Source organism: Chamaea fasciata, unplaced genomic scaffold (genome assembly GCF_029207755.1).
Source record: "Chamaea fasciata isolate MVZ Bird 193981 ecotype frontalis unplaced genomic scaffold, bChaFas1.0.hap1 SCAF_26, whole genome shotgun sequence".
NCBI lineage: Eukaryota > Metazoa > Chordata > Aves > Passeriformes > Sylviidae > Chamaea > Chamaea fasciata.
In genome coordinates, this window is record NW_027094111.1 from 3,748,580 (window position 1) to 3,775,248 (window position 26,669).

At 53.0% G+C, this 26,669-nt stretch overlaps 1 protein-coding gene across 3 annotated transcripts; it reads right to left on the reverse strand.

The window, feature by feature from the left end:
- On the reverse strand, positions 1–26,327 carry EPHA10 (EPH receptor A10). 3 transcript variants are annotated; one of them, XM_066204710.1, is made up of 18 exons: positions 26,210–26,327; positions 25,093–25,157; positions 23,131–23,816; positions 22,707–22,762; positions 16,059–16,214; positions 14,207–14,548; positions 9,775–9,899; positions 7,427–7,589; positions 6,261–6,369; positions 6,110–6,165; positions 5,237–5,362; positions 3,268–3,453; positions 2,550–2,611; positions 2,259–2,462; positions 1,584–1,733; positions 977–1,185; positions 728–892; positions 1–115 (listed from the first exon to the last, which is right to left on the reverse strand). In XM_066204710.1, exons 1-18 carry the CDS (start codon positions 26,325–26,327, stop codon positions 1–3), a joined length of 3,093 nt encoding a protein of 1,030 aa, XP_066060807.1. The 3 variants fall into 3 exon arrangements, with proteins under 3 accessions (XP_066060807.1, XP_066060808.1, XP_066060806.1); XM_066204711.1 differs by lacking the exon at positions 22,707–22,762 and having other exon boundaries at positions 23,147–23,816; XM_066204709.1 differs by lacking the exons at positions 22,707–22,762; positions 26,210–26,327 and having other exon boundaries at positions 986–1,185; positions 23,147–23,816; positions 25,093–25,152.
- Positions 26,328–26,669: the final 342 nt, after the last annotated feature.

Genomic DNA, 26,669 nt, shown 5'->3' on the forward strand with positions numbered 1-26,669 from the left:
TCACACCTGCACGCCCCGGCCGTGCATCCGGATCACCTGGGCCCGCAGCGCCTGGATCCCGCCCAGGAGGGTCTTCTGGTGCTCTGCCAGCGTGATCCCCAGGCTGAGGATGTCTCTGCAAAAGGAGCCCCACGAAATGAGCCAGGACAAACCAGCCCTGAGCACCGCCTGCCCCAATACTGACTGCTTCCAGGCCAGGCAGCGCACGTTTCCAGACATGCACAAGTAAGAAATCTCCAATCTTTTGTCCCAGCCAAAGCCACGCAAGCAGGCGTTCCAGACTAACAGGAGTCTGCACCAGGAATGGGACAGCTCTGCCCCCACCACCCTGTGCAGCAGCACAACAGATTATCAGCAAACAACTGATTATCAAATGACAGAGATTACAAGTTATCATTACTGATTATCAGCACAAGTAAGAAACCCCCAACCTTTTGTCCCAGCCAAAGCAATGCTGACCCCGACCAGGTATTCTGGGCTAACAGGAGCCTGCAGCACACCCAGGCATGGGACAGCTCTGCCCCCATCACCCTGTGCTGCAGCACAACAGATTATCAGCAAAATCACATTATCATGACTGATTATCAAACGACAGGAATTACAAATAATCATTACTGATTCTCAGTAAATCACATTGGATTTGGCTCTGCTCCCTGGCAGGGGCAGGAAACGTTGCTCTCCCTGCACCCACCACACAAGGTTACAGCTGGGAGAAGGGGTCACTTACTGGGCTGTCATCCTGGCCACCGACTCCAGGCAGCAGTAGCCTGCAGCAGTGAAGTTGTCCTTGTACCTGCCCATTTCTATGGCTTCCAGCCACTCACCCACGGAGCTGAAGGATGGGAAGGCCGAGAAGGTTCTCTTGGAGAGGGGGATGGACGTGCCATGGGACCTGCCAACAGAGAGGGTGGTGAAGAGGGAGTGGGGCACAGCACAGCAGAGGGGGGACAGGCAGGTGTAGCAAGAGGGTGATCACCTGGGGCACGTGGAGCTGGGACAGGTGGAGCTGGGGCACTCTGGGGGCTCCAGGCTCTGCACCAGCTTGCTCAGGGCGTTGTGGATCTGCGAGAACTTGGGCCGCTGGCTGCGGTCCTTCTGCCAGCAGTTGAGCATCAGCTGGTGTAGGGGGGGCTGGCAGTTGGCCGGGGCAGGCAGGCGGAACCCATCCTCCACAGCCTTCATCACCTGCAGCACAGAGGGGCTGGGCTCAGGGGCAGCCATGCAAACCCCTGGGGCAAACCCCTGGGGCAAACCCCTGGGGCAAACCCCTGGGGCAAACCTCTGGGGCAAACCCCTGGGGCAAATTCCTGGGGCAAACCTCTGGGGCAAACCTCTGGGGCAAACCTCTGGGGCAAATCCCTGGGGCAAACCCCTGGGGCAAACCCCTGGGGCAAACCTCTGGGGCAAACCCCTGGGGCAAACCTCTGGGGCAAACCCCTGGGGCAAATCCCTGGGGCAAACCCCTGGGGCAAACCCCTGGGGCAAACCCCTGGGGCAAGCCTCCCTCCCCAGAGCCAGCAGCAGCTCCATCAGCAATGGCTGCACCATCATCATGCACAGAGGAGAAGCTGCAGGGCACTCACGTCCTGGTGGGACATGTCCCAGTAGGGTCTCTCTCCGTAGGACATGACCTCCCACATGACGATCCCGAAGCTCCACACGTCGCTGGCAGGGCTGAACTGGTGATACTGGATGGCCTCGGGGGCTGACCACAGCACCAGGCTCTTCCCACGCTGCACAGGCACAAGGGCAGGAGTGATTTACTTGCCCAGCAGGATGTGGGCAGTGCTGGCAATTCCCAGGCAGAAATTCCCAGCTCATCGTGCCCTGCCTGTCATCACAGGGAGGACACCGAGCAAACCCGTGTGCCACGAGCACATTTAGAACTAAGAGGAAACTATTTTCTCAGTTTGTTTAAAATGTCACCGCAGCTGTGTGCTGCACGGGAGTGTGAGTCCTGAAATATTAATGGGAGAGGAGAATGTCCCCAGGAAGAGCTGATGGCACTTTGTACATTAATATTTAACGAAAACCACCTCTCAGCTGTACAAACACAAGTCCCTCTGCCCTGATTTGTGCAGTGGGGTTGTGGCTGGAGCAGGCACGGTGCCAGGCCACTGCCATGCATTTCCCTCACCAAACACATCAGATTTCTACCTGAGAAAGAAGATCAGGCTGCAGAGTCCCTGTTCACACCTGAAGAAGGAAATGGGAGCCTAGGGAAAGTGTTGATGACAGGATGTGGAAATGCAGCTCACCATGGTGGAGAAGATGGTTTCCATCTTGTCCTCCTGTGGCCTTCTGAACCCCGTGATCTTGCATGCCAGGCTGCTGCTCACCAGGACCTTGTGGGCAGCCAGGCTTTTGTGCACATAGCCCATCTCTGCCAAGTATGCCATGCCAGAGGCAATGCCCTGCAGCATGCAGATGAGCTGGGTGCCCGTGAACTGCCCCTCGTGTTTCTGTGAAAGCAGAGCAGGAAAAGCCAAAGGTCAGCCATGGGAACACGGCCAGGAGAGCCCCAGCTGGGCAGGCACCCCAGTTCTCACCCTGAGAAAGGAGTCCAGCAGGCCGTTCCCCATGTACTCCATCACTATCATCATGGTGCTCCCTGCACAGACAGACAAGCAGCGCGGTGTGAGTGCCACCATCACCCAGCCAGTTCAGACCCTGCAGGGGTTAAAAATCCAACCCCTGCACTGCCTGGCTTTGGGGGGAGATAAGAATGTTATCTCAGCCAGGTTGCAATGAGCACTAGGTCCAAGGCATCCCTGTCATTCCTAGCTAGGAATGGATTCCAGTATCAGAAGGTCCTTTCATCAGGACTCTGAAGCACATCACAAAGGACAGCACAGCCCAGTGAAAGCAAAAGCAACCAGCTCAGCCAGAATACTTCCTTTCCTAATAAAAAGCCTAGTTAGAATCAGCTCACATGCTCTGGTTTCTTTGGATTTACACGAATATCCATTTAACTCTCGCATCCATAGCTGCACACGCGCTCATGGGAGAGAGCTGGAGCAGTCAGCCTCATCTGTTTTACTGACAGAACCTCGCTTCAATTTACTTTTATTAAGAGCACACGTACTTGGCTGCTAAGCCAGTCCCCACTACCTGCATTTATTAATCTAGCTGGAAGCCTTTTATTAATCACCAGCACGCAAACCCAGCTGACGCAGGTGGGAACAGCTGCTCTCCAGGCAGCCAACTTCACCTCTAGCACCAGTTTAAGCCCATTCCTGCACGGGAGCCTCCTGGGAACCCACGTACCTCTGGTGATGACCCCCTCGAGGCGGATGACATTGGAGTGGTCAAACTGGCCCATGGTGCACGCCTCGGCCAGGAAGGAGCGCTGCTGCTTCTCGGAGCAGCCAGCCCGCAGGGTCTGGATGGCCACGGGCAGCTCCCGCTTGCTGGGCAGCTTCAGGCACCCCCTGCACATCTCCCCAAACTCTCCTGCACAGCAGAGAAACGGTGGTGGTGTTGTTGGGATGGTCATGACACACAAAGTAAGGCTATATTCTGTTTATTACGGCCGCGCGCTGTCTTTTCTACCGTTTTTACAAACCTCGAGGGCAACTTCTACTTGGTTAATGGCTTTCTTGTTAATTGTTCTGTTGGTTAGTAAAAGGTGCTATACTTGTCCATCAAATCTATCTATTCTCAGATTGTTTACATGTTTTCTTTACTGATTCTCATGCGACAAATCCCTTGTTGTTACAGGTGCACTCAGTTTTCACCCTCGGAATAGATTGTTGCGTTAAAGGAACTTCTCATTCTCAAAATAGCTTCATATGGGAATTTGCAAATTGCTTGTTAGCTGCACTTAGAAGAAATGACAGGCCAGATTTTTATCCTATTCCTACAGAGAAATGGGTTACACAGATCCATGGCAGCACTGCTGCCACTCCCACCAGGCCATCCTGAGCACCATGCCACTCCTCTGCAAGGCTGCTGACCCTCAGCCATGCCCAGAGCTTCTCAGCTGTTCCCTCCACACTCTGCTTCAGTCCATATTGTGTTTTATCCCATGGGAGGAGGATTAACCCCCTGTCACTAAGATCATGCTCCAGGCCTGGCTAGTTCTGCCTCCTGGCCTGCTCCCCACAGAGCTGGACACAGCAGGGCTGGAGGGTTCCTGAAGAACATCCCACTGCACAGCCACGCGCTCCACAACAGGAGCTACGGAATTCCCAACATAAAAAACCAAGATTGGCTTTACAGCAAAAAGCGTGTAGCTATGAGCAGCTTTATTGATTTGAAAATCAGGTTCTTGTTAGCTCAGCAGTGAGACAAACACACTCCCAAATTCCTTAGATTTAAATGTCTTCCTTACTAATTTCTTTCTTGATTTTTCAACCGCCAGATTGCTCAGGAAAGGTACATGGGGCTCCTCTGAGCTGCTCCACCCTGCAGTTCAGAGGCAACCTCGTCCCCTCCTCAGTGTCCTCTCCCCTTCAACACTGTCCTTCAGCTGCAGGCAAAGCCCTTCCCTCCTCCCTTCCTCCACCTCTGCTGCTGCTATGGCTGAATTTATCTTTAGGGAAAGAAATGACAGAGAATGATCACGTTTCCCACATTCTGGCACACAGTAGCCATTAAGGCTCTAGGGTCCAGTCAGGTGATTTTAATTTGCTTTTAAGTTTTAGGCAGTGAAGTTGATGAAAATCGATAAATCATTAGGTTCACGTGTTTATAAATAGTTTTCATGCTGCTGTCAAACTGCCCAGATGCAGATAATTGCTGATGCTTTCTGGTCCTCGTGGTGTTCGCTTGGCCGTGCTCAGTGCTTGGCCTCAGGAAAACACCAGGAATGTGGAACAAAGCTCCTGGATAAAATCCTTACCAGCCCTGCTCCCATCCTCAGCTGCAGGCAGGTACCCCCAGGACCGGAGCAATGCCATGGCCCAGTGAAAGGGGAGCACATGGGCACAGCCACTGTTGGATCTAGTCACTAATAACGGGTGACTGAGAGGCTTTTGGGTGACTGAGAGGCTTTCCACAAGCTTTTTGTTTCATTATCAATCTCAGTGAAGGCAGAGACATAAAAGATGGTAAAACTCACACCATAGCAACAGAAGCCAAAGTTCTCTTTGTTACAAGGCTTTTAAAAAGTTTTTTAGCCAACAGGCTGATGCTAAAAGCTTACAAGCATCTACTTAAGCCAATCAATAAACACTACACATGCACCTGACAGCAAACAGTAGTTTATGTAAGGCCACTACCCTGTGGAACTTGCCTGTCCTGATAATCCTCTCAATTTTGATGCTGGCATTATCCAGTTCCTTGGCAAAGAGGTGCACAGCCTGCATGGGGTCTTCGCAGGTGTTGGGGTCAATGTATGTCCTCCTGGTGGGTATTTTAACTGCAGGAAAGGCAGAAAGGGCAGGTGAGAGGGGCTTGGCAGAGTTTCCACCCACCCATCCTGGGCAACACTATCCCAATTTATCCATCTCCTGGTCTGTGGGCAGAATAATGTGACACCTTTCTACAAGCAAATCAAAAGACTCAGTTCTAAGGTTTTTAAGATTTTTGTTTTTTTTTTTTAGGATTAAGTGAATCCAACTGCTCTGCTCCACTGCCACAAGCCCTGGGTAAAGGAGAGCAGCCCCTTTGCTCCAGTGAAGCTCCCACCCTCCAAAGCCAAGTGAAATGGTCAAGGCAGGCTCTTCTGAGGTGCTTTGGGGAACAGAAAAACATGTGTGCACTCCACGGGCATGTGACAGGAATCAAATAAACTCATCAGTCCCGACATCCAAATTCCCTCTGACAACACTTGTCTGTAAAATTATTGCTGCTCAATAATCCAGAGTAACCCCAGAAAACCAGGCTGTTTGCTCATGAAGCTGACAGAATAATTCATACACCCCCTGCAAGCTGCAAGTATCCCCATTTCCTCTGTGACCCACACGCAGGAAGGACAGACACTGGCACATGGAGCTGTCAAGCCCACGGTCCTCAGAGAGCCTTGCTGTGCCAGCCCCTGCTCTGGGATAACACAGGATGACAACACTTCAAAAGTGAGGGCTCAGGGCTGCTTGGGTGGGTTATCAACAGCGATAAACACAGGGATCCCACAGTCGCTCTGGGCTGACAGCTGGGCACCACTTACAGTGGAAGTACAGCTCCTCATCCCCGTCCTGGCTGGCTTTGCTGTACCCACACTGCCTGCAAAGAGAGGGAAGATGCACACAAGAGAACGAAGGGGCAGCAGCCCCTCAGCCCAGCTCAGAGCCCCCTGGAGCATGCCTGGCCCTGCTGACCTCCTCCAGACCATCACGCCGACCACCACGGACACCAGCGCTGTCAGCCCCACGATGGCCACCACGGTGATGATGAGGACGGGGCTCTGCTCACTGGAGGCCACTGTCACTGCAGGAGGGAAGCAGAGCCGGTCATCAGCGTGCTCTGGGGCAGGTTTGAGGAGAGGAGCTGCCTTGGTCACTGCTCCCACGGCCAGCCTGTGTCCTCTGGGAGAGCTGTGGGAGCAGCCACCCGGCTGCTTTTCACCATCCTCACAACAATTCTGGTTCAGCTTTAAGGGTCCAGGTTGGTGGGATCAGTCCAACATGCTGGCAGCGCAGACAGAACAACCCAGCCCTGCTGCACCAGCCCCTGGTTTTGTTAATCAGAGCTGAGGAAGAATCCTGTTTATCAGAGGAACCCATCAAAATTTATGGTCTTACAAATAGTTTTCTTTCATCACATTAATCCCTTTTCCTCCTGCTTTTGCAAACAGGGGTATTAGATAGCTACATTCTCTATAAAATTTTTATTGGCTCCAATTAATTCTGAAATGTCTTCTGTGTGGCAAATGAAGGCAATTTAAAGCCCTGTTAAACACAATCTGTGGGAGCTGTTCTGAGCCAGCCAGCTCAGCCTTGCACTTCCAGCCAGCGCGGGGGATTGTGCCGAAGCCCAACATCCCTCCAGCCCTCTTTCAGTGAAATAAGATGATTTTGGACCAGAGTTATGAATGGGAATTTAAAAGGAGAAGTCTCAGCAGATAACACCGATGCTGGCTGCCCTGAGCCAGCCAGAGTAGAGACGCCAAGTGCCTCCTGAGCCAGGACAGCAGCGTGAGGCAGGGAGCAGTCATGAGCTAAGCAGGTTTTTGGGCAATCCCAGCCGAAGAGCAGAGACTGCCCCAGCCTCCTCATGAGAAAAGAGCCACAGAGGAACTGCCCTCATTGACCCTTCACTGAGAAAAGACAGCACAGGCAGGGCAGCAAGACCAACCTCATCAAAACCTAATGGGAAAATGCAAGGAGAAGCAAATTCCTGGACAGCAGTGGGACAGAGTGGGGCTCTCCCTTAGACCTGGAGAAGCAGAACCAGAGGAAGAGGTGCTGCTCCATGACACCAGGAGCAGCTGGGGCACGAGCCGTGAGCACAACGTCCCCAGGGACACGAGCCCTGCTGCACTTACACTCTGCCAGTGTCTCCACTTCAATGCCAGGGTTGTAATTCCCGTAGTCTGGAGAGGAAGATGTTCTGATTTGGAAAATGTAGAGGGTACCAGGCTTCAGGTTATTGACCGTCACGGCCGTTGATGTGGTTTTCACAGTTGAGTAACTTTGATCTCTCTGATCCTGGGAAATAATGAGAAACCTGAGATGGAGCTGGACTGACAGCTGAGCCACGGAGCCGGCGTGGCACAGTCAGGAGAGCCTGTCCAAAGAGCCAGCCTCCAAAAGAAACGCATTCTTTGTGAATGTGAAATACATCCACTGCATGTCTCATGAACAGAAATCATAAGGGGAGGTCACAGGAAATGGCAGATGGAGCTGCATGGTGCGATGAGGACACGAAGGCAGAAGTTGGGGTGGTGGGGAGCAGCTGTGCCACCCCACACGGGAAGTGCCCCCTGTGCCAGGCTCAGCTGTGGCACCAGCCAGCCCCTTCCTGCTCCCCTGCTGCAGCCACGGGGTACTGGGGCAAATCTGTGTGGATTGGGAAACTGGAGCCCCGAGGGGCATCCCAGCCCCACAGACCAGCACAGGCAGTGTCCCAGCCCCACAGGGTGACACAGGCAGTGCCCCAGCCCCACAGCTCAGCTCAGGCATGAGCACCAGCCACTCGCTGCACTGCTCACATCACTACCAAATGTGTTTTTCCCCCTTTGAATCTTCCCAGTAAAAACAAAAGCTTTAAAAGCAAAGATTAGGAACTAAGTTGATATTCATGTCAGCATCAAGAGCCTCGTTTCAGTGAATAACTGATAAACTGAATTGAAATGCTCTACCCAAGGAGGAAGGCTCCTCATTTCATACCCCAAGTGTCATGTTGCTGCAGCCCATTTGCACAGGAATTAACGTCTCGGGCTCCAGCATTTGCCTTCCCCCACAGATCCCTGCTCTCAAATCTATCAGATGCTGAAAATCACATTAATATGAATCAGCTTCACGGTGGCTTGTTTCTAAATACAGAACTCTGACATGTCACCTGCACAGTGTGCCTGACATGCCAGCAGCTCCATAACGAGCCCGAGCACACGCAGATAAGGTAATTTGCAGAACTGTGTCATAAACTGCATTTATTTTGATCTAGAGCCTTCCCCCTGCTCTGCCCACTGGTGTTTCTCCTAAAATTCCCACCTGACTGCACCTGTCAAACAGCAGCAATTTTTAAAATCAAGAAACTGCCATAAAAATACCTGCTGGGTCCCCTCCCCTGCAGAAGGGCCACTCACAGCTCACCACAGTCACAGGTTTGTGGCTCTCAGTGCTAAACCAGGGCAGACCACGAGGTCCAGCACTCTCCTAGGCAGCAGGCTGGGAATACAGAGAGCATCTCCTCCAGGGTGTAGGAACCCACTGTGGTGGCTCAGTCCCTGCCTAGCTGGAGTCACACGGTGGATGGGTGACTCTAGGTGGTGGAGCTGCTGCCAATTTCCCAGTCGGCTGTGGAAGAGCCTCTTGGGGAGGATTCAGGCAAAGCAGTCAGGTCCACACATCACACGCACCACGGCTAGCTCAGCAAAGAGAGGCAAGAAGGGCCGTTGTACGAAATCAGTTCCAGTGAGGTTTATTCCAGGTGCCAAAGGGAAATCAGGAACAGAGACCTGACCATGTGCTGAGCACAGGCTTAAGTTTGGGGTCAGGGACCAATGGTCTGAGGGCACAGGGGCAGTACGAGGGACAGGGCAAAGGTCAGTGACCTACAGGGAAAATGGAGCAGGCAACCCGGGGTGCCACCACCAACAGGGAAACAAAGGAGAAACCACGACAAACAGGGGCATGTGGGGAAAGCAAACGGGTGGATCACAGCGGGCAAAGCACCGTGGGGAAGGTCCTCTCTTTCAGCCTAGGGAAGAGTCTATGGTCTGTCCTTCCAAAGCGAGACCCTGGGAATTGTCCCGAGGGGTTCCAGGGACTCCACATGTCGCTGTAGGACACAAAAGACTCCAAATATTTCAGAAGGCAAAGAGCATAGAAAAGAAGGCTTTATTGTGTAATTCTTACTACCTTTTATAAGGTGTTCCCATACAGACTGGACGTGGTCGGTGAATAGGAACCTCTCTTTAACTAGAGAAACAGCAAACGCCAGCTGGACAAAGATTTTTTTGAGAAAGAAGAGTTGTTGACCAAGATTGTTTTGAGAAAAAGCTTTCTTGAGAAATTTTTCCTTGGGGAAAAAGTTAACAGCTGCTAGCAGGCTGAAATCTCTCAAGGCCCACACCACGGGTGACTGGGATCACACAGCACTGTGCTTCTGAGGGGGGCAAGGGAAGGACACGGGGCACAAGCAGAGCCCATGCCAGTGCCCAGAGCTTACCTTCTCAAAGTACTTGACCTCGTACTCGGTGCCATTGGCAGAGAGGAAGCCTGGCTCCTGCCAGGACAGGGAGACACTCTTCTGCTCCACTCTGTCTGTGCGGATGTTGGTGATAGGAGCTGGCACTGGAAAAGCAGAGAGGAGGAAATGAGCAGTGACTGAGGAGCTGCTTCAGTAAAACCTTCCACTCAAACAGCTGCAGAGCGTGCGGCTTCTGCAGACAGCAGTCCCCCCTCCCTGAATCAGGGCTGGAATTGCTCCAAGCTGGTGACCATCCAGTGGGAGAAGACAGTGGTAAAACACAGCAGCTCTGTGATCCCTGGGCAGCCTGGAACACTCCAATGGAAAACTGGCAAAAGTCCTAATGGCACCCTCCACCCTTAGTGCTGCTGAGGAGTCTGAGGATGCGCTCAGGTCCTGGGCTCTGAACCCCTGCTGAGGATGTCTGGGAAAGGCAAAACACAATGTTTGATTCAGGAGGGCTGGTGGGACATACCAAGGCCTCCTGAACCACCTCACACCAGATCTACCCCATGGAACTGGACTGCTGGGAGTATGAGCCCCACTCTGAGAGCAGGCTGTGCCTCAGGAGCTGGCTGTGTATTTCTGGTCAGCACAAACTCCCTCCTCGCCATGCATGCCTCCAATTGGTTCATCTACTCCAAGATGCACTCTCCAATATTCCCATTTTAACCAGGTTTGGCTCCAAACAAGTCTCCAGCCTATGCAGGCAGCAGCTCACAGCCCTCAGGCACAGCAAAAGCTGCATGGGGATGTCGATTGTTTCCAGCCTGTCCTACTTCCCATCAAATCAGGACATTCACTGGACCCATCTCTGTCCCACCAAGCCTCCCGTGGAGAGGAACAAGTCCCTGGAAAGTAAACTTAAGTATCTGTGAAATTTTGTATTTATTACGTAGCTCATTAATCTTTGCTGAAATAAAAAGCCCTCGTGATGTTTTATTCATGGTGATTTGCTCCTTGGTTCCAAGTCCCTTTTGGCCTCCTATGAGAGTGTGAGAGGAGTCAGAGGGGCTCCTGTGCAGCTCCCACTGCCCACACACAGCTCCCTCTGCTGTGACCCACCCCATGGTGTGAGGCAGAGTCAAACATTATCCCCCAACACTTGCCTCGGGTCCTGCTCCTGTGAGATCAGCTAAGTGCTCCTTGCTGTGTTGTATGATCCCCATCAATAAAACATCACACAGCTGCCCTCCTGCATCTCGGAATCCAGGAAATGGACTGGAGAGACCTGAACTCGTGGTCCTGACTGTTAAAGTCATCAGGAAAAATCCTACTCACTCACGGCTGTGCTTTAGAGCAGAGCCCATGGTACATGACAGAAAAGCAGGTGCCAGCCTCAAACATGTTTAAAAAACATTAAAGAAAATCACACAGGCTATAAAGCATTTCACACTGTGAAAAAAAAATGTGTTTCCCATCAATATTTTAAGCTCTCCTATCATTGCCTCTATTTGAAAAAGCAAACATTAAATTATTCACCACTCTGCCTGATTTTATAAACTCCATTCCCCTGTACGTGGGCTTTCTCCTCTTGATTAACCAGTGTAGCAGCAAAACAGGCATAAAACTACATGTGGCACCGTGTCCCTTCCCAGAACAACTCTGCATCCACCAGCTGCACTCACTGAGGGACACCAAACATCCCTGCACCCTGCCCTGCTTGTGCCAGACAGAGCCAGCTCTCCCCTCCCTCACCACTTACACACAGCCCAACACAGGACATGCCCTGGGCACCATCCCAGGCAGCTCCTGCCTCAGAGATCTCCATTCCAAAGCACAGAGGTCACCTCACCAAGCCAGCAGGCAGCCAAAGACCCCAGGAGCTCAGACATTTGCCCCAGAGCCGGCACGTCCTGCAGCCCCACTGCCCCACGGTGACTGAATCAGCCCTGGACATGCACCGGCGAATCTACTCTGGAGGACCAAATCCAGCTCAAACCCCTTCTCCAGCCTCAGGAAGGAGGATGCATTCTGGCACTGGCTGCATTATTAATCAGCAGCAGATTTAAAAGCTCTTTAAGGCAGGAGCCGTGTATTCCTGCTGGGAATACAAATGACATGGACCTGGAGTGCACATTTACATGGCTAATGCAGCTCCACTCCTGCAGGTGAACAGTTCCGCTCACTCCTCAAACACTTTTATTTAGTCCCATGCTGGGGACAGATTAGAAAAAACACAGTATTAATTTTGCCACCTGCAGACTAAATTGCATCTCTTCTTTTGGCGGCAGTTACGAGGAAGGATGGACTATTCCCTCCGGTGACTGCTGGAGGGGAAGGAGAGCACGGAGCTGGATTAGAGGAGCAGGATCTGACAGCTAAATAGGGTCTTGTTTCTTGTTTAATTTTTCCTCTGATCCTGCTTATCAGCAGACAGAGCTCCCCTGCTGCTGCAAAGGATTTCCCAGACTGCAGCGTGACAGCCACCAGGGCAGTCACCACTGGCCAGCATCCCTGGAGTCTCCTCCCTCCTGACCTCTGGCCCCATCCAGCACCTCCGTGCTGGGCTCTAGTGACCTGCAGAGTCAGGGCTCCAAGGAACGATGTGCAGGGAGGAGCAGCTCCCCACGCTGTCCCTGCCAGCTGTGGCTCCGTGTCCTGCCCACGCAGGGTCCCCTCCTCGCAGCGGGATCTGACAAACTCAGCTGGGCACCCACTCCCCCAGGACATCACCTTCTCCCCTTCCCTGCTGACAGGCGTGGGTTAACCAGCACTGTCACTCCTTGCCAACAGTGCAAAGGCACGAGGAACCAGGGCACTGCTGACAGGGCAGCCCCAGCCTGGCACTGCCCAGGAGGGGACACCTTCAGCAATAAAAACTGTCACTGCTCCGGGAAACTTCCCAGCCTCAGCTGCTTGGGCAGCTCCCAGCCACCATCTGCATCTGGAGACTTGACAGCTCAACAAGAGGCATTGATTTTGAACAGATTACAGGATTAATTATCCACATTCTTTACGTGCATTTCAGTTCCCTCAGGAGTACATGGTATTGAGTAAGGGGCTGAGATTTCTCCCTTCCCCAGGGGAAAAGCTGTTCTTAGCAGCGTGGGCCGGCATCACTGACTTGCTGCTTTGCTGCCTAAGGGAATGAGGCACTCACCTGGCCTCACCTGGCCTCACCTGGCCTCACCTGGGCTCCTGTGCCCAGCTCAGACCTGGGGGCCTAGGCAAGGTGCCTCTGCCTGCACCAGACTGGAGGAATGGCTTGTTATCAGACCTCTCTAAGCTCACCACACCCCAGCCTGGTCTTTGTCCCCCTGGCCTGAGCTCAGGAGACAGAAGATCTTCCCAGAGCTAAATCCATCCTTGAACAGCAAAGATCCTAATGAGGAATGACACCTCTGCTGAGGAGCAGTCTGCAGCCCAGCATCCCCCAGTGGAGCCACGGGGATTATGGCACGAGGGAAGAGAAAGCAACGACGTGCACAAAAAAACATTTGATCAAGCGGTGGGAAAATTATTTATAACAAGATCAAAGTTTAATCTCCTCAGATGAAATTGTTGGCCAATTCCTGCCAAGAGGTACCTGAGGATCATCCGTCTCCATTAACTGTGGCTTGGGAAAGGGTTTTCATGCAAATTAATAATGTGACCGCAGAGGAACAGACAAGGACACAACAAGCCAGAGCCGACTGTCCTTCAGCATAGCCAACAGCAGAGGAGGGACCTGACTGTCCTTTGGCACAGACAACAGCTGAGGAGGGACCTGACTGTCCTCTGGCACAGACAACAGCTTGAGGGGGCACTCCTCAGACAACCCCTCTGGTCAGGGACCTGTCCACAAGGCATGGGCACTCACTTCCCCTCAGCTGAGGGAGCAGAAATGCCAAACTGAAAATGGAAGGGGACGCTTACAGTAAGACTTGTGTCACAGACCAGCGCAGGATAGAGAGAGGAAATCAATTTGTTTCTGAAGGACAGCCAGCATTTGAATTACCTGTTTTAAGGAGGGTTTTTTGATGAATGGGCTGAAAATGTTGCTTCATCAAAGGGGTTTTTTTTTATGATTTGTAAATTCAAACTGGAGCCGGATCACAAACTGCAGCCAGACCACAGAGCAGACTTGTCCCTTCACAGCCCAGGCTGTCACCACGCTCACTCCTTGCCTCCCAGTGGCACCAACTGGAACCCTCTGAGAGCACCACGGGCCAGTCCTCATCTTCCCCTCTGCGCCCCACCAGCCCCATCTGCTGTTATTCCCATTCCCATATCTTTGCCCAAAAGCCCCCCTAATCGCGAAATTACAATAATTCAGTGGGAGGGGGTTTCCATTCTCCATTCCAAGGGAAGCTCCGGCTTTCCCTGGCAGACACCTTTCCTTCCAAACCAAGACAGCGAAAAACATCACTGAACCACGCACCAGGTGCTACATCTCTTTCTCACACACTAACACGTGCTGTTATTTTACCTGCGCGGCCGGTGGACACGTTGACCTCGGCGTACTGCTGTCCGGCCAGCGGGCTGACGGCCGAGACGCCGTTGAGGGCGGCCACTCTGATGGTGTAGTTGGCGTGGGGCAGCAGGTTCACCAGGGTGACCGTGCGCCCCACCAGCCCCGTCTGCTGGGGCACGAAGCCCACCCCGCTGCCGCACTGCTCGCAGCGGCCCCGCGGCGCCGCCGGGCACCGCCCGCACCACAGGCTGTAGGTCAAGTCGCTGCGGCCGCCCGCGTCGGCCGGCGCGCTCCACTCCAGCACCAGGGACGACTGCCGCAGGCTGTACACCAGGTTCCTCGGGGCAGAGGGTGGGCCTGGAAGGAAAAGAGCGTCCGTGAAACCGTGAGAGATGGATTTGTGGAGGATTCTCAAAGCCTGACAGGCTGGTCTCCTTCTTCAGGCAGCAACGGACAGAACGAGAGGACGCGGTCTCAAGCTGCGCCAAGGGAAATAGAGGGCTGGATATCAGGGAAAAGTTTTTTACAGAAAGGGTGATAAAGTATTGGAATGGTCTGCCCAGGGAGGTGGTGGATTCACCATCTCTGGATGTGTTTAAGAAAAGACTGGATGCGGCACTCGGTGCCAGGGTTTAGTTGAGGTTAGGGTTGGGTTGGACTTGATGATCTTGGAGGTCTCTTCCCACCCAGTGATTCTGATTCTGATTCTGATTCTGATTCTGATTCTGATTCTGATTCTGATTCTGACAGAAGGCTCACATCTGTATGCACCTGTATGCAAACTTTGAGGTAAGAAATGCTGACTTAGAAATGCCAACTTAGAAATGCCATGGAATAAGACAAACGTCGTTAAAAGGGAAATGGAACTAGAAGGAAGTTTCAAGGGATGGCCTGGCAAATAAGATCAGATACTTTGGAAAAATAATGCATTGTAGTAGGACCCACAAGGGGTAATTTTAGATGATTGGCTTTAAGGCATTTGCAGCATTGTGTAGCAAAAGAAATGCTTATAATGAATTGTAAGCCAAGAAATTATTATAATGTATTGTGATTGAGAGATAGTTTGGCTTCTGATTGTGACGGTGTGAATTATAACATCTGCACTGTCTCCCCTTTCACAAGAGACTAAAAGTAGAGTATGAGTTTTAAAATGCCTCTCAGTTGCCCCATGTCTAGGTCAGAAAAGGGCATAATTCCACATGGAACAGGGGTTGGGACAAACCTAAAGGTCCTCTGGGAGCAGCAGTGCAGGAACTGGGGGTAGAGCACAAGAGCACAGTCCTGGATGGCCACAGCCAGGGATGGCAGGAGGGGACACGGAGGCTTTGGTGCCTGCAACATGGTGGGACAGGGGACAGAGGATCCCAGCTGGAGGGACGTGTGTGCACCGCAAGCCACAGCTCACAGTGTGCAGGAGAAGCACCTGGCAGGACCCGGCACTTCCCTGAGCGTGCTCCAGGTCAGGCACTGCCCAGCCGTGCTCAGCAGAGATGGAGGGTTCCTCATGGCTGTGCTGGCAGCTGGACAGCAGCCATCACCAGAGCAGCTGGAGTCCAGCCCAATTAACTAGAGGCCATTTAATTAAAACCTGCGAACTACAGTGACTGAATGACTGTGCCCCAGTTTTACCAGGGAGTCTGCGAGCCTGACTGCGCATCTGTCTCATCAGCCTGCGGGCTCTGGGTTGGAGGGACAGCCTCTCCATCCCCTCCCCAGTGCAGCATCACCCCGAGGTGAGCACACAGAGCAGGCACAGGGGGAGCCCGGGACAGCCCTGGGCACTGCCTGGCTCTGTGCTGCAGGACAGACAAAGGGACATTGCTGGATGTTGCTGGATGCAGGGAGCAGCCCTTCCAGCGAGACTCACGTGTGCAGGAGGCAGATGGAGGGTCTGAAGGAGACCTGGAGTAATTCGTCTGGCACAAACAGAAGGTGGAGGCTTCCTCGTGTGTGAAGCTGTGCTCGGGGCATGGAGAACACAGAGGGAGACGGAGGGAGAGCTTGTAAAAACCCGGGAGGCAAGCTGAAAGAGGGAGAAAGGGTGTTAAGGGGAGAGTGGCACAGGAGGAATGGGGACACGCCTGATGACTGCATTTCCCTGTTTCCTGGGACCTCCTTTGCTGCCAGTGGCCAGCAGACACCACCCTCTAAGCTGCTTTCCCTGAGCACCTGCATGATCCTGGCACCAAGAGAGATTTCCCTTGGTTTTACCCAGAAGAGACATTTGGGTTCTTTAGCTCTGCACTGATTTTCATAGCAAATGCCATTCCCTGTCTAGGGTGCTACATAAACCAGGGAAAAATAGCAAATGTTAAAATTTGATTGAAACTTACAGTTCCTTCTTTAGGTTTGGGAAACCAAATCAAAACTAGTAGTGTATTCATAGAATGGAGACAGAGTTTGCTTTTTCCTTTAGTTGGGCAGCACACGGGGCAGAAATATCACTGCATCAGACAGGACAGAAAAATCAATCCTGTTTACAAACATGATGGGATCCAAGCACTAAACCCAGAGCCCCCCATCCCTCCGATGTGCCTGTCACACCAACCTGACAGCTCCTCCTAGGGAACTGAACATTTCCAATTAGAAGTGTCTTTCAGACTACTCCACCCTGTTTTCTAACAGCCAGAAGTGAATTTACAGACGTGCCTGTCATCAATAATGGCACCAAATGCCCCAGTTTGCATGTCACAGGAGCAGGCACCACAACCCCATGTGAGTGTGTCCCACGAGGAGCCATGGGTTTTACTTGCTATTTTTTTTCCTTGCTTGCCCAAAACTTGCCCTTGGGAAGAACAAAAGAATCCAGCACATGTGATGCATCATATGTGTGTCTCTGTTTCTTTTTTCAGACAAACTCCCACCCTCTTCCACCTCATCCTACGAGTGTTTTTCTTGGTCTCCAGCTGGTTTAGGTGTCCCTGTCATTTCACAGTGCTTATTTCTGCACTGGGTATGTGACAGCTCTTGGGAGATCAGGTCATCAATTTATAGAACGAAATTCTCTTTTTTTGTACAGTGCTTTCTATCCTGTTCCTGGTCCTCTGGTGCTACCACAACTCAATTATTAAACAATAAAATTCAATAATTCATTGTCCCAGAGCCAGAGAGAAGTAGCTGGATGGGTCAGACGGATCAATTGCCTCCCTCCAGCTCCACCACTGCTGACCACAGGAGCTCCTCAAGCAGGCCTGATCCAGGTCCCTGACAGAGAGAGCACATTCCCCCCTCAATGTAACACTGTCTGCACACTGCCAAGCCAGCAGCAGAACCAGCTACACTCGTTTGTGCTGCAGGATGGCTGATTACCCAGCATGAAGTAACCACGGGGAAAAGTTTCTCTTACCACCTCATCTGCCACAGCTCCTCAGACAGGGGCAGGTGTCTCTGCTGGGAGAGAACAATGTCCTCTCTCATTCCCAGCCTGTGCCATAGGGAAAGCAGGGGCAATTGAGGATGCAGACCCAGAAAAGGCACAGTTTCCTACTCCAGTGGCACAGGACAGCTCTCAGCTTCCCTTCCCAGTGAGGTCCTACCAGCAGCGGCGCCCTGTGTGCCAGCATGAATTAATAACAGCTGCAGCCTCACTCAAAATGCCTATACAGGCATTTATAATTAACACTACAACTCGGCTGTCTTCCAAAATCAATTCCTCTCCAGTTTTGGTCATGGAATTGTATTTGACGAAGTTCGTCTGCTTTAACGTATGTTGATTTTCTCTGTTGAAGCAGACGTTCATAAAAATGCTCTTTAGGAAAGCCACAGCAAGAACCAGGACAGCAGCACAGGTTGAGGCACCCCAGGAACCTGAAAATCCCTCCCAGCAAAGCGCAGACTGGAAGCACTGGGACCCTCCAGCTCTTAGATTCGCATCCAGCCCTCCCTGAGCAACATTCAAACCTGCAATCTCACCACTGCCATCCAAGCTGTTCACAAAGCATCATTTGCAGGAGCTCTTGCTCCTGCTGACCCCTCACAGGACCAGGCTGGCACAGCCATACTCCATCTATCTTAATCCCATTACCAAGCCGAGCAAGTCACTGTTTATTGTGTTCCAAACATTTCATCAGCGCTTTAGAGGCAAAGTGCCCGAGGCCAGGGCTGTGGGAAGGAGGGGGCAGCAGCCCCAAGGAGGGACAGACGCTGCCAGCCAGTGCCAGGGACAAGCACACGCTGCCCAAACCCCACGGGGCACCTTGTGTAAATCTCTGACAGAGCAGGGTTTCGGTGGTGTACTGAGGTGGCCAAAGAGCCTTGCTGACAAACGTCCTCGGGTAGCAGAGAGGCTCCTGCTCCCTCCAGGCTGAGTTTGAGATCTCAGCCTGTCTTACCACACCAGCTGTGATCAATACTGCAGGCAGAGAGAAGGGACAGCAGTCGTGTCCAATCTCTGTGCCACTGTGAGAGGGACAAAGTCAGCATGAGCAGAGATCAATGCAAGCACTGAGTCAGGCTCCTCTCACCTTGGTTCCATGTCTGCCAGGATGGGAACTTTGGGCTGCACCACCCCAGGGAACATAAAAGCACCCTGTCTTCCACACAGTTCAGAGATTTTTAATCACTGGTTTTCAACAAGCAGCCTATGGTCCAACACGTTGCACAATTCTGACACCTCTAGACAATGCTACTCTGTAATTTTTGTCCTTGTTAAATAATTTGTGGAGTACTAAAACGAAAACCTGTGTCCAAGGGCAAGATCTTTGTGCATCCCCAACAACGAGCCCTTAACAGCTGAAATTAAATTTAGCGGTTTAGTCCAGAAGAAGGACAGTCTTGAAATATCTAACAGAGTGCATTTGATGAATCCAGCCAGGACTGACAGAACCTCATTGCTATTTATGCCAGAATGTTCCTCAAGGACACACTGAAGCAGGCACATCCGCTGAGCCAAGTGCAATCCACTGTTGTCTCTCTCAGCTCCCTAATGGATCCACCCAAAATTTCCCGGTGAAGGACTGGCTGGCCAGCCTCTGCAGCACCCTGCTGAGCCCTTCAGCCCACACAAACCCCCCCTCAGCTGTGGGCAAGACACGTCCCCATCTGTATTTCAACAGCCCATCCAACACGTTCATCCAGCCGCCAGATATCCATGACCTTAACCTCACAGGAATCCTGCAAACAGCTTGTGATGCCGGTAATTGTCAGAGTGGTTTGCTCTGGAATTAAATGTCACGGAGCGATTTGTGTCTGAATCTGTCACGACTTCCATCCCATAATTATTTCAGACACACTGTGAGCCAGCAGTGCAATCCCTAATGATGGATACCTCCAAGCCTCTGGTCATTGCCCCAGAGAGACTGGAAAGAGAGCTGGTTTTACAGGGGTGTTCCATGTAAAACATGCTGGTGCTACAGCTGATCCCACCCCACAAGCCCCTGCAATGTGCCCAGCTCCAGAATTCCTGTGGAATTCCCTCCAGTGTCCTCGCTGGCCCCGCAAGCACAGGGCCGGACTGTGGGATGCCTGTGGCTGAATCCGTGAGGAAAGCAAAACCTGGTGCTTTGTGCAACTTACAGAGCCCCAGGAGGAAAAATAAACGTATGCATAATCGTCCAGCATCAGTCAGCAGATAAAATACACTCCAGGAGCACTTACAGGTTTGTAAGCTAATGTATAAAAGATGAAACAAATCAAAAGCTCCAAGTGCTGTACATTTGGATCCATCTTTTCTGTGTTTAAGCAGAAAAGCAGGACCTCGGGCTTCAGGAGGTAACTTTGCAGTAAATGACAAAATATTGTAATTTATTATTTTAAATTCCTCTAACTTTCAATTGAACTATTTCTTTTCCACCTAAGGACACTGCAGTGACACAATGCTGGGGTGGGACATATCCAAGGGACAGAAGAGGAGCATCTTACTCACCCCACATCCCACTCCCACCCTAAATGTTTGCCTTCTCCCTAAGAGAGATACAATAAATCTTCCTTGTGTCCTGTCCATAGCAGGTTGAATTCAGCATGCTGCTCAAAAACCCAGCCAGTGATGCAGACAAGGAGGGGGAATTTCTGTTATTCCCCATTTCAAACAGCACCCGTGGACAAGGCTGTCACTGAAGCCACCTCATGTGCAAGGTTTTCTCCCCCCCAGAAAAGCAGCAACACTCGTCCCTTTAAATTTAAAAATCCTGACAAAGCGCTGGAAACTATTTGAACTCTAAAACTGTTTTCAGTGATGTCATTTCCATGTAGAAAAGGGGCACAGCCACTAATTAGACCATCATTGACCAGGCCCAGCAGGGCTGCAGGCGAGGCGGAGCAGAGCATGGGACAGTGCAGAGCTGGCTCCTGCCAGTGCTGTCACAAGTGGAGGAAAAATGAATTGAGGAGGAAACTTCGCCAGAGCACAAATTTACGTTTCTGTCAAAGAAGAGTGGCTGGCAGCTATTTTTGGTCACTGGTCTCCTTCATACTAATTCAATGTCTGGTTTAAGTTGTTTCATTTGCAGCAAATCTTGCTGGTAAATATTAACCTTGGGCTTTGTTGAAATTCTCCTTGCAGATATTACCAGGGATTGGATAGAAAAGAGAGAAGCAGAAGGAGACAACTTTGAATGAAAATGTCAGGCAGATCCCCCACATCATGGCTTCATTTACACAAAAGCTATTGCCACACAGCACAAAACAAACAGCACAGAGGGGCTACAGCTCATGCCTGACAAAACTAATGACAAAAAGACATCGAAGCTGAGAAGCCAAGTGAAAACAAAACAGGGACGGGCATGAGATGATCCACAGAGCACAGGACTGCCCACTTGCCTGCCGTGCATCTTCTGGGAATGGGTTTTATGGGCAGAGTAAGCACAGAGCAGCATCTGGCTGCAGAGATACATCAGACAAGACAAGCAGTCTGAGCACATTTTCAGTGACAAACTCTCCTCTTCCTCGTGAGTGGATGTTAAACAGACACTAAAGTTGTGTAGTCCCACCCCAGAGACGGCTGCACTCCACTGAATGCCAAAACAATTCATCAGAAACGTGCAAACCTGTCAGGAGTGCTGGGGTGCCTCTGGAGCAGGACAGGAGGATGGACATGGAAAGACTCAGCTTTCCTGCAGCCAGAATTAGCAGAGTCATAAATCCCATTGGCCTTTTATTCATCTCTCCTAATTTCAGAGTGAGGACACAAACCTTCTCTCAGTACAGGATGCTTTCAGTAGTTAAACCAGGGTTACAGGGACACCAGCTCTGCCACCAGGTTTAAACATCTTCACCAGTTCATCTCCTGCATCCTCCACTGTGGCCACCACCACCCTCAAGTGCCACCCCACAGGCACCAGCAGCAGCAAAGCCCCCACCACCCCCAGTCCTCTCAGGCCCACAGGAGCTGCAACAGAGACTGTGGCCAAGAGGTTTGGTGGGCCAGCAGGATTCACACCCTCTGAGCCCTCCAAAGCCACCACCACAGGGTCACAGTGGTGGAGCCAGGTGTGTTGTGCCACCACCCGGCTGCTTTAACACCCCCAAACTCCCAAAGCATCCACCTGCCTCCAGCTCAAGGGCTTTTGTCCTCACTGAAGAATTTCCACAGCCCTGGCTGCTTTCATCAGAAATCTTTTAAAGCTCTTCACTTAGCACTATGCTAATGCAGGGCTGCAAACAAACCCAAAACTTTCAACCCTTAAAAACTATTTTCTGATATTTGACCAGACATCAGACGCTGCTCCACAGGGAATGACTAATGACCTGCTTTCTGTGAGAAGGGAGGGAAACTTAATTATGTCCATTAAATTACTTCAAATATTTTTCCTCAGAGAATATGAATTATTTAAACTCAACACAGAGAAACCTGAAACATTAGCAAAAGCCTTCTGGGACTCACTATGTAAATCCCCACTCCAAACAGATGTGGAAAGCATGGCAAGCTGCCATGCAGCTACCGAAGCAATCAACAGCACTGAGATTTCAATTTGATAGCTTTAATAAGGTCTTCTTAAGGAGAAGCCACTGCCCAGAGCACTGGGAAGGGCATCCCACCACCTGGAGGAAGGCAGCACCATCAGCACAGTGAAAAGCCTGGAGGTGCTCCTGAAGGGCAGAAAAGCTCACTCTCCTACTGCACCACCTGCCTCCAGTGAGGGGGAACTCTGCCTGCCTGGGACTTCTTTAGCTGCTTTGCTCTCAGTCTGTTTTTGAGGTGAAAAGGGAGACATCCAAGCTGGCATCTGGACACCGGGCGGCGGTAGCAAAGGGTCTTCTCAGATGTGTTTTACTGAAGCCGCTGGAGTAGGAAACCGTGCATTTTCCAGGTCTGCATCCTCAACTGCCTGTGCTTTCCCTATGGAAAATAGGGAAATGGGCTGGGAATGAGAGAGGACGTTGGCCTCTCTCAACAGAGACACCTGCTCCTGTCTGAGGAGCTGTGTCAGATGAGGTGGTAAGAACACATTCCCTTTCCCAGGTCCCAGCTGGCAATAAGGTGCCTGGGGGTGGCATTAGCCCAGCAACACTCTTCATTCAGAGGCTCACACACTCTGAGGAAGAGCATGACAGCCAGCACCCCACAGCTGGCTCTCACCTGCCTTTGGAAGCGAGACGGAAGCGCTCACAGCCCCAGGTTCATTAGTGGGATGCCTTGTTAAGGCAGAGGGCACAACCATTTTTGCAGCTGTCCTTAAACATAACCTTGTGAGCTGTAAAGTCGCCAAATTATTAAACCGTGTCCAAAGCATATCAATAGGGATATTAATGTTCTAGAGTAATTTTAACATTACAGATAAAGCTGTGGGAAATGCCTGACAGCATCCAGAGCTCTGACACATCTGCAGAGCAGCCCCACGCCCTCCAACTGCCAACCTCCAAACAAACACCCGGTGGTTCTGGGGAGCTGCCATCAGCCCAAAGAAACACATTGCTGACAAAAGACAATTCCAAACTGTGCTCAGGCACCAGAGAAGTCTGGCAGCAGCATGGACTGACACAGACAAAAACTGCCAGCACACCAAAGGCCACTTTTACCTCTGCATCCCCCGTCCTTCTCCTCAAAGCCGGGGCTGCACAAGCATTTCCCTACAGGGACCAGCCACTCGCCCTCTGCGCTGCAGTGCATCCTGGGGGGATTATCCTCGTCCACTTCAGCATGGGCAACACAAGTGCCCTTAACTTCCACCAGCGTCACAAAGGCCGTCTCTGCCACAGTGTCTGGGAACATGGCCAAGTTCTGCACGGTGCTGAGACACTTCTTGTAATAGACCCGCACGGAGACCAGCGCCACGCAGGCGCCCACGTCCTGGAAGCCCAGGTGGAAGCCTCTCTTGCTCAGGTGCCCAATCTCCCTCAGCTCGGTGTTCAGCTTCATCTTGCGCTCGCCCAGGTCGCCCTGAGTGAAGCTCTCGTCAGCAGCAATGGTGTCAATCTTGGTGTGCTTGCTCTCACGGACACTGCGGCCCAGGTCAGAGTCAGACTCGACGTAGTACAAGTTGAAAGTCTCCTTGCAGGTGCTGGTCACCCCAGGGATGCTGTTGCAGTCCCTCAGGGTGAACTTGAGCTCGATGAAGATCCTCTGGCCGTCACGCCTGGCGATCCAGCCCGTCTGCAGCCAGTTGTTCTGGTTCGGCTCCATGACGTTGCACACCTGGTACGTGCGAATGGGCTTGAAGGTTTCATCCACGCCACTGATCTCTTCCCACTGGGGACAGAGCACAGAGGGCCGTGACAGCTCAGGAGCTGCCCCAGCAGAGACACACCCACCAGGATAAATGTCACTACCGCAAGCCTCCCCACCACAGGACGTTACATTGTAGGCACTCAGAGTCCTCAGCCCACCAAAGCCACCAGCTGCAGTAACCCTGCTCCTGCACCACCCAACACCTGAGCTCTCTGTACGGGTGCAAACGTGAAGATGCAACCAGAAAGGCAGCACTGGCAGCAGATCTTGGAAAACAAAGCCTGATTCTGGACACATCACCTGCTGTGGAGCCACAGCCTTCATCTCCCACATGCTCCTCAGATTTTGTCCCTGGGAAGGTGCATCCACATGGTGTTACCACTCAGTGTTTCTTTGGATGGGGTTGGGCCACCCAGAGAAATCCAAGATGTCTAAGGGGCTGTGACACCAGTCACACCATCACACAAGGACATCAAACACCTTCATGAACAGCAGCAGCTTCTCTGCCAGGAGTAGTTTTAGCTGCAACAGGACAAATCCTCTGACTGCAAGTGAAACAGTGTTCCCCCAAAGCTATCAGCCGAGATTCTGATCAGTGAAATGATGATTCAACCCTCACAGCCTGAACGACAACCTGGCAATTTCCCAAAGCAATTCCTTCTGCGGGTAAATTTATGCAAAACAGTCAAAACACACCCAGAACAGAGTTCCTTCTGCAAACAAACAGCTGTGCCACACAGCTGACTCCAGGACCTATCGCTCTCAACGCTTTGTCTCCATTCGGGAAAATGAACTCAAAGCTGCAAGGAGCACAACTCCAGGCTTACTGAAAGTGGCTTTAGACCGACACCAGCAGCGAAGCCAGGGGCTGATGAAACAAATGTTACATGACACAGCTCCCAGTGACTTCCCCAGCCACAGCCCTTGGATTCTAAGGGCTTGACTGACCCTTGGTGCCCATGCTGGCGTGCGAACCACAGTACAAAGCCTTAACTAGGCAGCGTTTATTGGTTTGTTTCAGTAGTGTAAAATCCATTCTGAGGAGGGACCCCCGGCCAGTCACAGCGCTCACACAGCCAGTGCCTCCTCTCTCCTCTCAGGAGCTCCCAGCACTGATCATGCCAAGCTCCCCACCGACCCGGAATGAGGAGGTGCCGCGGCTGGCTGCCCCCACCCCAGCTCTGTGGTAAGCAAAGCGCTCACACCGCAGGGCTTCAAACGCTGCTGAGCCCCGAGAGGCTGAGAGACCCTTTCACCCTCTCCGGTGGTGCAGACACAGTCCCGCCCCCGTGCTTACCCCGTTCGATGGGTGTGAGGTCCAGCCCAGCTCCGCCTGCGATTCCTTGGAGTCCAGCAGGACAACTGCAGGGAAGACAGCATGTTAGGAAAACCCCTGACAGAGGAAATGCTGGTAAAACCCACCCAGCCCATGCACTGGGAAGCTTAGTGCCATGCCGTGCCAGGTCCCGGCTCCCACCCCGGCTGCACCAGCCATGGCATCACCGTGTGAGCACCAAGCGCCACGAAGCTCTCGCTGCACACCCAAAAGAACCTGGCAGGCACCTGATCAGTGCCCTAACGACTGTGCCATCCCAGGGACGATCCTCGGACACCACAGACAGCACTGCCGCTGTACCATGCCCACGGCGTGCGGATGCTGGAACTGAAAGGTACCAGCAGCTGCTTTGAAAGAGGGATTTCCCTGTCAAACGGCAGCCTTTCCCCACAAAACAGCCAATTCTCTCTTTGACAGGAAGAGCTATTTGCCTCAGTTCACAGCTTCACGATCCTTCCACAACCAGCAGCCACAGCCCCCGACCGGCAGGCTGAGCTCGGTCGCCGGTAACGAGGGGTGCGGCGGCGCATCCCCGGCGGGCACATCCCTGACACCGTTCCGCTCGGAGCGCTCCGGGATGCTCCGAGACACTCTTCCCGCCGCCGGGATCAGTGGGGTCCGTCCGTGGCAGCGCAACCTCCGCGAACACGGACCCCAGGGCTCGAACCGTCTCCCTGTCACGGTTATTGGCAGCGTGCTGCCTCCTGCCTCCGGTGATGGCGGGGACCGGGACACCCCGGGCTAACCCGGTCACTCCGCGAGGACCCGTCCTTCCTCTCCCGCTCCTCCGGCAGGTCTCCAAGCCCCGGAGAGCGGCGGCACATCCGCCCCACAACGCGTCCGGCCAGCCCCGGAGAGACCCCACTGCCGAGCCGAGCCGGCCGCTCCCGGTACCGCAACGCGCAGCCCGACCCGCCGCGGGCGACCAAAGCCGGGGCCGATGAGGCGACACCGCGGGCTGAGGCTGCCGGGCACGGGGGACACGGCGCGGCCGGAGCACCGCGGACACGGCGCGGGAGCCCCGAAGAACCGGGAGGCGTCGGAGCACCGGGAGGCGCCGCCGCCCCGCCCGGCTCACCCTGCTCGGCGGCGGCGCGGGGCAGCAGCGGCAGCAGCAGCGGCGGCAGCGGCGGCAGCGGCAGCAGCACCAGCAGCAGCGGCAGCAGCAGCAGCGGCAGCGGCAGCGCCGTCTCCATGGCGCCGCGACTCCGCGCCCCGCGCCGCGCCGCGCTCCCGCTCCGCGCCCCGCCCACCGCCGCCGCCGGGGCGGGGCCTCGGCCCGCACAGCCAATGGGCGACGGGGGCGTGGGGAGAAGGGGCGGGGCCAGAATGGGTGGGTGGTCACTGGAGGGAGGGCGGCCCGGTCAGGATTCGGGCTCGGTCAGCGGAGTGAAACACCGGGCTGGGTCACCGGGCTGGGTCCCCGGGTTCGGTCACCGGGCTGGGTCACCGGGCTCAGTCACCGGGCTGGATCATCGGGCTGGGTCCCCGGGCTGGGTCACCGGGCTGGGTCCCCGGGATCGGTCACCGGGCTGGAT

Bases quoted from the DNA above. Each gene is read 5' to 3' on its own strand.
- EPHA10 (XM_066204710.1), bottom strand. From the start codon at position 26,327: ATGGAGACGGCGCTGCCGCTGCCGCTGCTGCTGCTGCCGCTGCTGCTG. The intron at 23,817-25,092 runs GTAAGCACGGGG...CTCTGTCCCCAG, and splicing joins CCTCACACCCATCGAACGGG to TGGGAAGAGATCAGTGGCGT. The intron at 893-976 runs GTGATCACCCTC...CTCTGTTGGCAG, and splicing joins CCCAGCTCCACGTGCCCCAG to GTCCCATGGCACGTCCATCC.